This window comes from Helianthus annuus, chromosome 6 (assembly GCF_002127325.2).
Source record: "Helianthus annuus cultivar XRQ/B chromosome 6, HanXRQr2.0-SUNRISE, whole genome shotgun sequence".
NCBI lineage: Eukaryota > Viridiplantae > Streptophyta > Magnoliopsida > Asterales > Asteraceae > Helianthus > Helianthus annuus.
This window is the reverse complement of record NC_035438.2, coordinates 108,979,453-108,993,757: the sequence shown is the minus strand read 5'-3', so window position 1 is coordinate 108,993,757 and position 14,305 is coordinate 108,979,453. Positions and strand designations below refer to the sequence as shown.

At 38.3% G+C, this 14,305-nt stretch overlaps 1 protein-coding gene across 2 annotated transcripts; it reads right to left on the bottom strand.

Moving 5' to 3' along the window:
- Window positions 1–366: 366 nt before the first annotated feature.
- LOC110878163 (calcineurin B-like protein 4) lies at window positions 367–12,975 on the bottom strand. Of its 2 annotated transcripts, none has more exons than XM_022126421.2 (6): window positions 12,838–12,975; window positions 1,251–1,625; window positions 999–1,058; window positions 786–894; window positions 645–697; window positions 367–532 (listed from the first exon to the last, which is right to left on the bottom strand). In XM_022126421.2, exons 2-6 carry the CDS (start codon window positions 1,563–1,565, stop codon window positions 482–484), a joined length of 588 nt encoding a protein of 195 aa, XP_021982113.1. In that variant the 5' UTR covers window positions 1,566–1,625; window positions 12,838–12,975; the 3' UTR covers window positions 367–481. The 2 variants fall into 2 exon arrangements, 1 of the variants encoding a protein (XP_021982113.1); XR_004861135.1 differs by having other exon boundaries at window positions 376–532; window positions 786–1,058; window positions 1,251–1,333; window positions 1,472–1,625.
- Window positions 12,976–14,305: the final 1,330 nt, after the last annotated feature.

Below are 14,305 nucleotides of genomic sequence, written 5' to 3'. Positions count from 1 at the left end.
GAAGAAGAAGAAGAAGAAAATAAAAAAAATGTTAGTAGTCCAAAAGATACGCACTTCAAAACAAAAGACTTTCAGCGAGTAGACAGTTCGTTACCGTATAATTCTTCATTCTTTGAAAAATCGATCGGCTGGTGGGTAGTCATCACTAAGACTGGGGTCTATTATATTCATTAGCTTCTTTTTCTTGGGTAGCATCGGCCTCGCCCATAGCACAAGATCCTAATCATTTTTTGGCCGCGTTTTGTCAAAAACCCGTAGGCCCGTAAGTGTTTCCAGTACCACCACTCCAAAAGCATATATGTCATTCTTTCCATTAAAATAACCTGTAAATGCCATATGTTATAAGTGTAAAAAATCACATTAAAATCGAACATCATCGTATTTCACTATTTACAAGGTATTAACTCACCTGTTGCCACATACTCGGGAGCTGCATAGACGTATGTGCCCATTACCTGTGTAATTAGATGTGTCTCCCCATTTATCGGACCAAATCTGACTCGTGTAAGAGTGCTATCACCATCTCTTTTAACTATTGCAAAAAAAAAAAAAAACAAGATTACTAAATTAACTTAGCATATAAATATACCCTTTTCGATCATTTTTGGATTCATAAGCAAGAATTAGATCTAAACAATGCCAACCTCCTCTCTTTCGATAAAACCGGTACGTCTTAGATCATATACCCTGAAAGCAACTGCCAAGAAGGGTTTAATATTAAACACTAAAGAGTAACTAAGAAATTCACTAAGAAAAATGAGATCATATAGCCCAAGGAAACTCACATTTTATTTTATCTTCTACTGGATCATTAGGATGAAAAACGCCTAATGATCGAAGAAACTCTCCAAAATCAATAACTCCGTTACATTTCAGATCAAACAGATCGAATATCTACAAAACAGAACAGAAATTCTTTTTTTTTTTTTGCAAAAAAGGCAACTTTATAGGAGATTTACATGCTATGCATATAGTTGTTATTCATGACATTAACATACCCTGTCTGAAAATAGATTTCGCCTGTTTCTGTTTCTGAAAAGCGCAAGCTGGAATTCTTCCTAGATACAATAGCATCGTAATCTATTATAATGTCTTAAAAATGTGGTATGAAACTGATGATCCAAAATTTAGTTCCAAATAATATATATATATATATATATATATATATATATATATATATATATATATATATATATATATATATATATATATATCCAAACACCAGATATAAATATATCATTTAAGATAACCTTGTGAATGAGACCAGCATTGATGATGGAGCTACTCAACTTCTTGAAAAGCTCATATAAAGCCTCGACTTCACTCACGCTGACTACAAAATTAACGGTTAATCGACTGCAAAATTTAAGATCTTTCGATCTGATAAAAACGCAAAATTCAATCTTTCTATCTAATACTTGATGTTTATTCATAAAAGAATGAAAAAAATCATCTAAATGCATGTTTTTACCAAGCAAAGCCTCTCCTTTTAGTCCAATCACAAACCAACCGAGACCAGCGGCTGCAATGTCAACACAACTCGAGTCCCACCAGTTTCCACGCATGCGAAATTCCTTTCTTACCCATCTTCCAATCTCCTCGACTCTTTGCTTCCCTATTGGTGGCTAAGACAAAGGGTAAAAAAGGAAATTGTAGATCATATGTGATAATTAAAGAATTAGTTGTTTTGACTGATTTATATGTAAAATGACGCCAAAATAATCAAATAATCAGAATCATTTGTTTCAGTTATTTCTAAACAAATTATCAAATGATACGCGCAAAATGCAACATATAAATTATATAAAATATGGCATAAAACTAACCCTTTTTTAGTACTAATGTTGGAAAAAGTGTGTTTTTGTCTTCCTTTTGTATTTTCAGGATTAAATGAGCTCAAATTAACAAAAGAAGCAAAAAGACAGCAAAATCTAACATAAATACAAGAAAAGGGACAAAAGTGGATTGCCCGACCCCTCGACAGCATCCTCCCAAGCAGAACAAAGAAAGTAGAAGACTGAACACGCCCCGTGCTTAGTAAGCACGGGGCCGTGCCCAAGAAGCAGCAGAAAAGACAAACTAATAGAAGCTTCTATTGCCCACCACGGGGCCGTGCCCAGCGGACACGGGGGCATGGTCAGAGTACTGCAGGCGCATTTATTGTAATTGCGAATTAAAATTAATGAAGAAAGAGAGTGTCAGACGGCCACGGGGCCGTGCCCAGGCTTCTGTTCAGCCTATAAATAGGAGTGCTTGGAGCCATTTCAACTCATCCCTTGGCACACCACCTCTCTCACACTTCACCCACCACCCACCACCACCATAACACCATCATCCACCACCATCATCCATTGTCTATCATAGAGTGTGTGAGTCGTCTCGGGATCCAAGATTGATCGTAAGAGTTCTTGACAATCAAAGGCCATGTTTGCCTAAGTCTCTTACATCACTTGGTGAAGACAAGTGTTTAGTGTAATACTTTTTATTTTTAATCTTTTGCACTTTTTGTTTGGTTTTGTATTATTGACTTTAATAACTAGTTTCTTATGTTGAAGGTGATTCTTCCTTATCGTTTGTCCGTGGTGTCTTGACATTATTTTACTGTCTATATAAAATAAAAGATTTTCACCATTCATATCTCCACGGTCTATATGGAGGTATGTTGGCTACCTGGTCGGGGGGTTAAGGGAATGGTTTGGTAAGAGTCTTGCCCTTGTTCAGCGTTTAGAGGTCCTGCAAGGGACCTGGGTCAAATTTAGTAGGATCTCCTTCAATACCCAAAGGCATTGGATGGCGGGGATCCAAACTCTTTGACCCCCTCATAAGTAAACTACTATTAATACTATAACCCGGCTATTTAGGACTGTATCCCTGCTGACTCAGACTACTTAGTCGAGGGTAACGTCACCTTCAAAAGAGGGGCCTACCATAATTTGCATTAATAACTTAATTAATTATCTTTCAATAATCCAACCCTTTAGGATTGTATCCTTGCTGACTCAAACTACTGGGTTGAGGGTAACGTCACCTTCAAAAGAGGGCCTACTACAATAACTAAGATAAACTCTTAAACAAGTGCAAAAGTGCGAAAATAATCAAAGGTTACACTATACACGAGTCGGATCCAAGTGATTGATCTTGTCTATCTGTTTTTATTTTTATTTTTATTTTTCAGCATTTAGTTAGTTTTATTTTCTTAGTTTTAAAAAATCTTTTCTAACATTTTGATTTGATTAGACGTTGAGGATAAACCGGTACTAAAAGCTCTTGTGTCCTTGGACGACCTCGGTATCTTACCAACACTATACTACGTCCACGATGGGTGCACTTGCCCATATGTGTGTGTAGTGTTAGTAAATATCGTGTTTTATAAATTTAAAACTTGGCTAAAAAGTGTAAAAAGGGCTTAAAATATATACCTAAAATATATATCTATGAAGAACAAAATTTCGACCCTTATCCATCATATGCTTACAATGAAGGACAATGGTGTGAACCATCTACTTCATATGGGTACTATGAGGAACCAAGGATCGAACAACCAGATTCAAGCTTTGAGGATCCCAATCCTTACTCTATCACCGACATAGCCGATAGGATAATAGAAAACCTTAAATTTATCGAAAGATGCATAAAAGAATCTCGCGCAAGGGAAGAGGAGTCCCGCGTGAGAAAAGAAGAAACGATAATTGAGGAATTAAAAATGGAAGAACAAACAAGTGAAAAACCAACACATGAGTTAAACAACGAAAAAGGTGAGACCGATAACGTTAAAATTCAATGAGAGTCTAATTTTGAAGAAATTAATCTCTTCTCACCTTCTTTCGAAAATCACTACTTAGTACCAACTCATGCTAAGTTTTTAAAAGAGTTAAACACTAACACTAAAATTGAAGAAATGGTAAGTGTTAAGTTAATCAATGATCAAACTTCGCTAATAAAAGAAGATCCTTTTGAAATTAACATTACACAGGTTCCATGTTTTTTTGAAAATTCATTTATTAGTAATATCACTATTGATAAAGATCTTTGTGTTAACATAATGCCTAATTACATTTTCGAAAAATTAAGTATTAGTGATTTTGCTCCACTTCAAATACCCATTTTTCTATCTAATCGGAAAGTAATAAAATCAATTGGTGTAGTGGAGGATGTCTTGGTTCAAACAAATCAAATGGTAATCCCAACCGACTTTGTCATCCTCGATGACGCTCCTCTAGTGTTGGGATGACCTTTTGTAAAAACTCATGAAGCTTTGAAAAACCGGAAGTTTAATAATCTACCTCTTCAGTTAGGGGCATTCAAAAGGAGCATAGATCTTGAGCCTTCAATGAAATATCCTTTTGGCAATAATGACCCCCTAATCGAAGATGAAGATGAACCACCCGATACAAGTGAAAAAGTTGACCACTTTGTTGAAGAAGAGGTCGCCATAGAACAAACCTTTAAAGTTCTTGATCTAGATGAGCCACGTAATAAGGAGTCTCCTAAAGACCCACCCATTGAGCTCAAGGAAATTCCGAAAGGTTTGGAATATGCTTTTCTAGACAAAGATGGTAAATTACCTGTAATTATTTCGTCTAAATTAAGTAGCGTAGAAAAAGAGAAATTAATTAATCTTCTTAAAAAACACAAAAATGCGATCGCTTGAAAGCTTGTAGATATTAAAGGAATAAGTCCTTCCATGTGCACGCACAAAATTTTAATGAATGATGACTACAAAACAGTAATACAACCACAACGTAGAGTAAATCCCAATGTGCAAGAAGTGGTTAAAAATGAGGTCATCAAACTACTTGACGCCGGACTGATTTATCCTATCTCCGATAGTCCATGGGTAAGTCCCGTCCAAGTAGTCCCAAAGAAAGGAGGTATGATGGTAATAACTAATGAAAAGGATGAATTAATACCAACGAGAACCGTCACAGGATGGAGAGTTTGTATAGATTACAGACGATTAAATGAAGCAACAAGGAAAGACCACTTTCGTTTGCCCTTCATTGATCAAATGTTAGAAAGACTATCCGGTCATAAATTTTACTATTTCTTGGATGGTTTTTCAGGGTACTTTCAAATTCCAATAGCACCTGAAGACCAAGAAAAGACGACTTTCACATGCCCCTATGGAACTTTTGCTTATCGTCGCATGCCATTCGGTCTATGTAATGCCCCCGCAACTTTCCAACGTTGCATGGTGGCCATCTTCCATGACATGATAGAAAAGACAATGGAAGTCTTCATGGACGACTTTTCTATCTTTGGAGATTCATATGACCAATGCCTCGATAACCTTGAACGAATGCTATCCCGATGTGAGGAAACTAACCTCGCCCTTAACTGGGAAAAATGTCATTTCATGGTAACAGAGGGAATAGTATTCGGTCACAAAATCTCGAGCGAAGGAATGGAAGTTGATCGAGAAAAAGTAGACACTATTTCTCGATTACCTCCACCCTCCTTCGTTAGAGCAATCAGAAGTTTCCTAGGACATGCCGGATTTTATAGAAGGTTTATCAAGGACTTATCAAAAATTTCAAGACCTCTAACAAAATTACTTGAAAAAGATGCGCCTTTCATCTTTGACAAGGATTGCAATCAAGCATTTCTAACTCTCAAGGAAATGCTAGTCAATGCACCTATCATGATAGCGCCCGATTGGAAACTACCTTTCGAAATCATGTGTGATGCAAGTGACTTTGCTGTTGGAGCAGTCTTGGGACAAAGAAAAGAAAAGCATTTGCACCCAATTTATTATGCTAGTAAAACACTTAATAATGCACAAGAGAATTACACAACTACTGAAAAAGAATTACTAGCCGTGGTATTTGCTTTTGATAAATTTCGTTCTTACCTTGTTCTTTCTAAAACTGTAGTCTATACAGATCATGCAGCTATCCGATACCTTTTCAAGAAACAAGACGCCAAACCACGTTTGATCAGGTGGATTCTACTCCTCTAAGAATTTGATATTGAAATCAAAGACAAAAGAGGAGCAGAAAACACTGCGGCAGATCATCTTTCACGCCTGGAAGACCCAGCTTTGGAAGCAACTAGGGACGAGAAAATCAATGAAAAATTTCCAACAGAATCCCTGGAAATGGTGGAAAGTAGACAAGAACCATGGTATGCCGACTACGCTGACTACTTAGCTAGCGGTATAGTCACCAAAGGATGGCCACATCACCAAAGAAAGAAGTTCTTTGCCGATGTGAAGCATTACTTTTGGGAAGACCCCTATCTTTTCAAAATGTGTGCTGACCAACTCATCCGAAGGTGCGTCCATGGCAGCAAAGCACGAAGAATTCTCCGCCATTGTCATGAAGGTCCATATGGGGGACATCATGGTGCTGCTAGTACCGCACGAAAGGTATTTGATTCAGGATTTTATTGGCCGACCATTTACAAGGATGCGCAAAATCTTGTAAAGACATGTGATGCTTGCCAAAGATCAGGTAATATTTCTTCTAAAAACGAAATGCCTCAAAATGGCATTCTCGTTTGTGAAATTTTTGATGTGTGGGGACTCGATTTCATGGGACCTTTCCCACTGTCAAAAGGAAACAAATATATACTTGTGGCAGTTGATTACTTGTCTAAATGGGCCGAGGCCAAAGCCCTTCCAACAAATGATGGAAGAGTTGTGGTAAAATTTCTGAAAAAAATTATTCTCTCGTTTTGGAACACCCAAAGCATTAATAAGTGATAGAGGTACCCATTTTTGTAACCATCAACTCGAAAAAATCTTAACAAGATATGGGGTCTATCATTGGGTCTCAACAGCATATCACCCTCAAACAAACGGACAAGCCGAAGTGACTAATAGAGGTTTAAAACGAATACTTGAAAAAACCGCAGGATTAAATAAAAAGGAATGGGCTGATAAACTAGATGATGCTTTATGGGCATTTCGTACTGCTTATAAAACAACTATAGGTACAACCCCATATAAGCTCGTCTATGGAAAAAGTTGTCATCTGCCAGTAGAAATAGCTCACAAAGCCTACTGGGCAATAAAAAGTGTAAACCTAGATTTAGAAATTGCAGGTAAAAATCGATTTTGTCAAATAAATGAATTAGACGAACTAAGGAATTATGCATACTCTAACTCAGAAATTTATAAGGAAAGAATAAAAAATTTACACGACAAATACATTAAGCCTAATGAATTTCGAGTAGGAGACCAAGTTCTATTGTTTAATTCACGACTTCGATTATTTCCGGGTAAACTAAAATCTAGGTGGTCAGGACCTTTTTCCATCATCCATATTTTTCCTCACGATGCAGTAGAAATTAAATGTCGAAATGGAATTCCATTCAAAGTCAATGGCCAACGGCTAAAGCTCTATCGAAGATCCATTGAGGATGAGGAAGAAGAGATCTCGTTTCAAACGATCGACGAATAAAGGGCACCCACATCATACCTGATGTCGAAGAAGTTTACGAGATTCAACGCTAATGAGCTCGATGCTAGGGCCAGATATGATACGCTTCAAACAAGACCCGAGGAATACCCAAGGCAAGCATGCACGGACCTGTTACTCATGGTGAACCAACTTGACCGCTTCAACAACCTCGTTACCGGACCACTCAGGGTCGCTTTGACCACCCGACTCCGGTCGGTACACGAGTGCACTTTGGAGTTCTATAGTACCTTCACCTTCACTTCAAGGTGTGACCCATTCGACAATGAGGGGGTTGCATTCCAATGTGGTGGAACAAGGTATTCGATCTCTATGGCACAATTCGGGGCAATAGTGGGGCTGTATTCAGAAGAAGATTCGGGAAATGAAGAAAACACCGGGGGAATGCGAGAGTTGGATGAAAATGAACGCCAGGCTGCATGGGCTCAGATTGGTGATGGGTTTTACAATCCGAGCAGTACTAAGAGCACTAAGCTAAGGGATCCGCTCTATTGCTACATTCACAGGCTCATTACTTACTCTCTTAGTCAGCGACACGACAGCAGCGACGTGGTTGGGTTGAGAGATTTGGTAGTCCTACACTGCATTCACACTCGAAGAGCCCTCGATGTTCCATTCCTCCTACTCCGGAACATGCATCTGAACCGGCTTGCTCATGCACCAACCTCTATCTTCTATGGGGGATGGGTGTACCGCCTCTTCAAGCACTTCACGAACATCCCTAGGTCCTGCCAGAGAAGCCCATGGTCGGGACGGGTCGATGTGCACATTTGTCGTGCTATGAACCTAATTTATGAGTCGGAGGATGGGTCGGTAAGCTTTCAGAGAATGCAAGGCCATGCATGGAACCCGCAAGAGGCGCTAGTCCTTCATGCTCCACCTCCCCAATACCAGTACCAACCCCACGGTGATCCGGGGCAGTCCTCCTCACAAGGAGGTGGTTTTCCTAACCTTCAAAGTTTACATGATCTTTTGCAGGAAAACCTTATGTGCACTAGGAACACCTACAACCTCGCCAACAACACATACCACCGGGTCGGAGCCATTGAAAGAAACATCACCGATATCCAAGATGACATCGGAAGCATCCGGGAGTATATGGCGGGTCATGGGGGAGGAGGTGATGACAGTGATGAAGACATGGACTAGGAGGATGAAGAAGGAGTAGAAGTGGACGGTTGGTGAGCCCATAGGTTAATTTCCCTTTCTATCAGACAATTTCCAGCCTGCGTGCCGAAGTGTTGAACAATTTACTTTCCTTAACTCTTTTTATTTTCTGCTTTTGTTTTTGCTTTTAACTTGATGGTTTGATGTTTGACTTGGTAATTTAGGACGTTTGGTATTGTTTGGTGTGGTGTTTATTGATAGAACAGGTACAAACGAGGCTTAGAGTACTAAACATTAGTACTACTAAAACCAGGACAGGAAAACCGAAGAAAGAAACCTGTTTTTTCAGCCTTGCAGACTGTCCACACGGGGTCGTGTCCAGCCGACACGCCCCCGTGCCCACCTCCTAGACCTGCTGTTTGTCAAATTTCTGCAGAATTTGCCAGACACGGGGTCGTGCCCAGCGAACACGCCCCCGTGTCCAACTTCTGTAAGTTTCATTACTAGCACCTGAACACGGGGCCATGTCCACTCACCACGGGGCCGTGTCCAGACTGCCAGTAACATAAAATTATGCTTTTAACACCATTTTACACATACAATCAACCTAAAAACTTATTTTTGGGACACACTGAGGACAATGTGTAATTTAAGTGTGGGGGGATGCTAAAACCTTGAATTTTGCAAGTCCTAACAACAAGCCTTACATAAAACTCTATTTGGAATCACTAATCACCCCAAATTTTTTCAAAAATTTGCATTTTTTTTACTTGTCTAAGTTTAAGTTGGGAATTCTAATTCTAATAAGGTTATATTTTTACAAATTTACATCCGATAGCGTCGTGATAAAAAGAACCAACATAAGAAAATTATGAAACGGCATGACAAGCTTAGTTAAAATTTGATTATATATACTTGATCACGTAAAAACCCATTCCCACAAAAGTGAGTTTTGAGCCTTTATAGAGCATACAAATACATATCTTTACACTAAATGCTCATTTTTCATTTCTTGTGTGAATAGCCGCTTGGTTCTTACGACTCTAGAACTTGCCACGATAATTCATTCCCGGTCCTTACCAACTTAAACCCAAGTAAGTAAATGATGGAGGCATTAGGACTAACCCTTTTTCTTTCAACACCATTATTTTCACTTTTCTTTTCACCTACCCAAAAATTCCCCCTAGTTAACCCCTTTGAGCCTAAACCTTTTCATTTCTTAACCTAAAACCCTTTTACCCACCAAAACCCCTTTTTCATTTTTTTCCCCTTATTTTAGTAACAAAGCTTGGTTTTCATGTGACTCTTGAAAAAAAAAATTTGACGAATGATGATGAAGTTGGAGATAAACAAACAAAGCTCCTCAAACAAAAGCTTGTTTGAATAAATACTTCATTAAAAATAAAAAGTCACAAAAACAAAATGTTTTACGAAAACCAACGCTTTTTACGCCTTTTCGCCCTTTTCGACTAACCACTAACCCAACCACCCACCTTTAGCCCAAGCCTAACCCTTCACCCAAAAGTCCTCTTGATATTTACAAAGGTATAAAGTTAAAAAGGATGAGGATTGATTGCTTGGCAAGCTTATGGTAGAAATAAATTCCACGCCGCTCTCAAGTGGTTCACTAAAAATACACCTTCGGCCGAGTGTGAGTGATTTCCCCCATGAGGTACGTGAACTTGTATATAAATGGAATTTTAAAAAGGTATGTTATGCCTTAATAAATAATTTATCTTATGAAATGTTTTTAATAAATCATGACGAATAGGATTGTAAATAAATAAAAATAAAACCTAAACGATCTTGGAAAATCCCGACACTCTATGACAAGCCCAAAAAAAAAAACCCTTCTCTTCTACCCATTCCATTTGGGAGTGAATAAAGCCACAATATAAAGAGTTTTGCTTGAGGACAAGCAAAGATTCAAGTGTGGGGGTATTTGATACGCGCAAAATGCAACATATAAATTATATCAACTATGGCATAAAACTAACCCTTTTTTAGTACTAATGTTGGAAAAAGTGTGTTTTTGTCTTCCTTTTGTATTTTCAGGATTAAATGAGCTCAAATTAACAAAAGAAGCAAAAAGACAGCAAAATCTAACATAAATACAAGAAAAGGGACAAAAGTGGATTGCCCGACCCCTCGACAGCATCCTCCCAAGCAGAACAAAGAAAGCAGAAGACTGAACACGCCCTGTGCTCAGTAAGCACGGGGCCGTGCCCAAGAAGCAGCAGAAAAGACAAACTAATAGAAGCTTCTATTGCCCACCACGGGGCCGTGCCCAGCGGACACGGGAGCGTGGTCAGAGTACTGCAGGCGCATTTATTGTAATTGCGAATTACAATTAATGAAGAAAGAGAGTGTCAGACGGCCATGGGGCCGTGCCCAGGCTTCTGTTCAGCCTATAAATAGGAGTGCTTGGAGCCATTTCAACTCATCCCTTGGCACACCACCTCTCTCACACTTCACCCACCACCCACCACCACCATAACACCATCATCCACCACCATCATCCATTGTCTATCATAGAGTGTGTGAGTCGTCTCGGGATCCAAGATTGATCGTAAGAGTTCTTGACAATCAAAGGCCATGTTTGCCTAAGTCTCTTACATCACTTGGTGAAGACAAGTGTTTAGTGTAATACTTTTTATTTTTAATCTTTTGCACTTTTTATTTGGTTTTGTATTAATGACTTTAATAAATAGTTTGTTATGTTGAAGGTGATTCTTCCTTATCGTTTGTCCGTGGTGTCTTAACATTATTTTACTGTCTATATAAAATAAAAGATTTTCACCATTCATATCTCCACGGTCTATATGGAGGTATGTTGGCTACCTGGTCGGGGGGTTAAGGGAATGGTTTGGTAAGAGTCTTGCCCTTGTTCAGCGTTTAGAGGTCCTGCAAGGGACCTGGGTCAAATTTAGTAGGATCTCCTTCAATACCCAAAGGCATTGGATGGCGGGGATCCAAACTCTTTGACCCCCTCATAAGTAAACTATTATTAATACTATAACCCGGCTATTTAGGACTGTATCCATGCTGACTCAGACTACTTAGTCGAGGGTAACGTCACCTTCAAAAGAGGGGCCTACCATAATTTGCATTAATAACTTAACTAATTATATTTCAATAATCCGACCCTTTAGGATTGTATCCTTGCTGACTCAAACTACTGGGTTGAGGGTAACGTCACCTTCAAAAGAGGGCCTACTACAATAACTAAGATAATCTCTTAAACAAGTGTAAAAGTGCGAAAATAATCAAAGGTTACACTATACACGAGTCGGATCCAAGTGATTCATCTTGTCTATCTGTTTTTATTTTTATTTTAATTTTCAGCATTTAGTTAGTTTTATTTTCTTAGTTTTAAAAAATCTTTTCTAACATTTTGATTTGATTAGACGTTGAGGATAAACCGGTACTAAAAGCTCTTGTGTCCTTGGACGACCTCGGTATCTTACCAACACTATACTACGTCCACAATGGGTTCACTTGCCCATATGTGTGTGTAGTGTTAGTAAATATCGTGTTTTATAAATTTAAAACTTGGCTAAAAAGTGTAAAAAGGGCTTAAAATATATACCTAAAACATATACACACTTGCACGCATCATCAAAACCTAATTAACAACTAAAAAATAGTTAGTTAAAATCAGTTTAACAATACCTAAAGTCCCAAACACTACAAAATGATTATATGCAACTTGAAAACACAATAACCATATACTCACTTTCAAAGTGCAATGCCAAACACCCCTGCTGAACAGTTGAAAACTATGGGTTCTAGTCATGCAGGTCAACAATAGACATACATGAAATTATAACTTCAAAGGATTGTATCAGATAGTGAAAATAGATGAAACGGAACCGCTTATCAAAGTGAGTGTTGGTTAATCAAAGTTAATAGAAAAATCAAATAAACCCTTCATTGGTCTCCATGTAAGGGGACAATGTAAAAACTTTAACAGAAAGCAAACACTTTGAAACAATTAAACCCTTCATCGATCTCCAAGAGCTCCAACAAAAAAACAACACACGAATTGTTAATCTTATCGATTGAGGATCCCAATACCCGTCTCATATATCACAGCAAAAAAAAACCCTAAAAATCAAAGAAGGAAATAATTCAAAATTGTCGTTAAGCTGGTGAACCACATCTTGTAAAACCCTAATGAAATTACATGTTAACTCAACAGGACTTCTCCTTCAAGTTAGATGAACAACAAAAGGGTAGAAAGCTGAGTACAACGAAAACAACCAGTCCATTTTTCTGGTAACATTTAGACATTTTAGGGTTTGATTACCTTTGTGTTTGCTAGTCGTTGATGTGGAAGAAAGCCGAAAGAAACCACAACAGAGATGACCGGACGAAACCTTTAGTTAGGGTTTCTTCAAATCAGTGTTCAACCCTGTGTGTTTTCAATTTCATTGATGTTTGTTCTTCATCTCCGGTTGTTCATCATCTAATTTCATCTCAAACCATCAGCACTCCAGACATCTTTCATCATGGACGACGAAACCCTAGTCTTCTCCACCGGTGGTTCAAACGCTTCCGATCTAGATCTGAGAGAAAGAGAGAGAAAGAGAGGAGAAAGTCTGATAAAGTTTGTGAGATGTGAGTTGTGAGAAAGGAGGGAATGGAAAGGGCGATCCGTGTGAATGAATATCAGCCGCCCAGATTGTGATCCGTGTGAAAATTTGAAAGAAATGGACGGTTGATGATGAATCAGTTGAAGGGTAAAAAGTTTGTGTTTTCTTGTGCTTTAAATCTTGTACATTGTGCATTAAGTGTGTTTTCAACACATTCCTAAATGACCATTTCTACCCTTCCTATATGCTTATTAAAGTAGTATAGATATAGGGTAAGGTTATTATAAAAAAGTTTAAAAGTGTGAGAAAGGTGAGAAATATTGTGGAGATGACATGTGTCCTCCATCTAAATTAATTCAAAAGGGTAAACAAGTAATTTTATAATCAATTCAATTAATTCAAAACTTACCATAACCGCCACCTTAATTATAGGAATAGGATTTTTTTTAAAAGATCTCTAAAAAAACACTACGAATAACACTGCAACCACCATTCAACACATATATAACACCATTCAATAATTATATAACACCATTCAGCAAGTATATAACACTATTCAGGAAGTATATAACACCATTCAGTAAGTATATAACACCATTCAGTAAGTATATAACACCATTCAGTGAAGAATATAACATCATTCAGTAAAGAATATAACACCATTCAGTAAAGAATATAACACCATTCAACACATATATAACACCATTCAATAATCATTACGCCTCTGGAAAGAATATAACACCATTCAGTAAAGAATATAACACCATTCAGTAAAGAATATAACACCATTCAGCACGTATATAACACCTTTCGGTAAAGAATATAACACCATTCAATAAAGAATATAACACCATTCAGTAAAGAATATAACACCATTCAACACATATAACACCATTCAATAAAGAATATAACATCATTCAGCACATATATAACACCATTCAATAATCATTACACCTCTGTATCATCTTCTCCACTTCCGGCACCACCACTGCCGCTCCGCCGCTGCTGTCGTGTAGAGAGAGATATCATCTGGTCGTGCGATGTAGAGAGAGAGATCGCCGCTGCCGCACCACCACTGTCGATCTGGCACCACCACCGCCGCACCACCACTGCCGATCCGGCACCACCACCGCCGCTGCCGCTCGCCGCCGCAGCTCCATTGCAATGTAGAGAGATAGATCG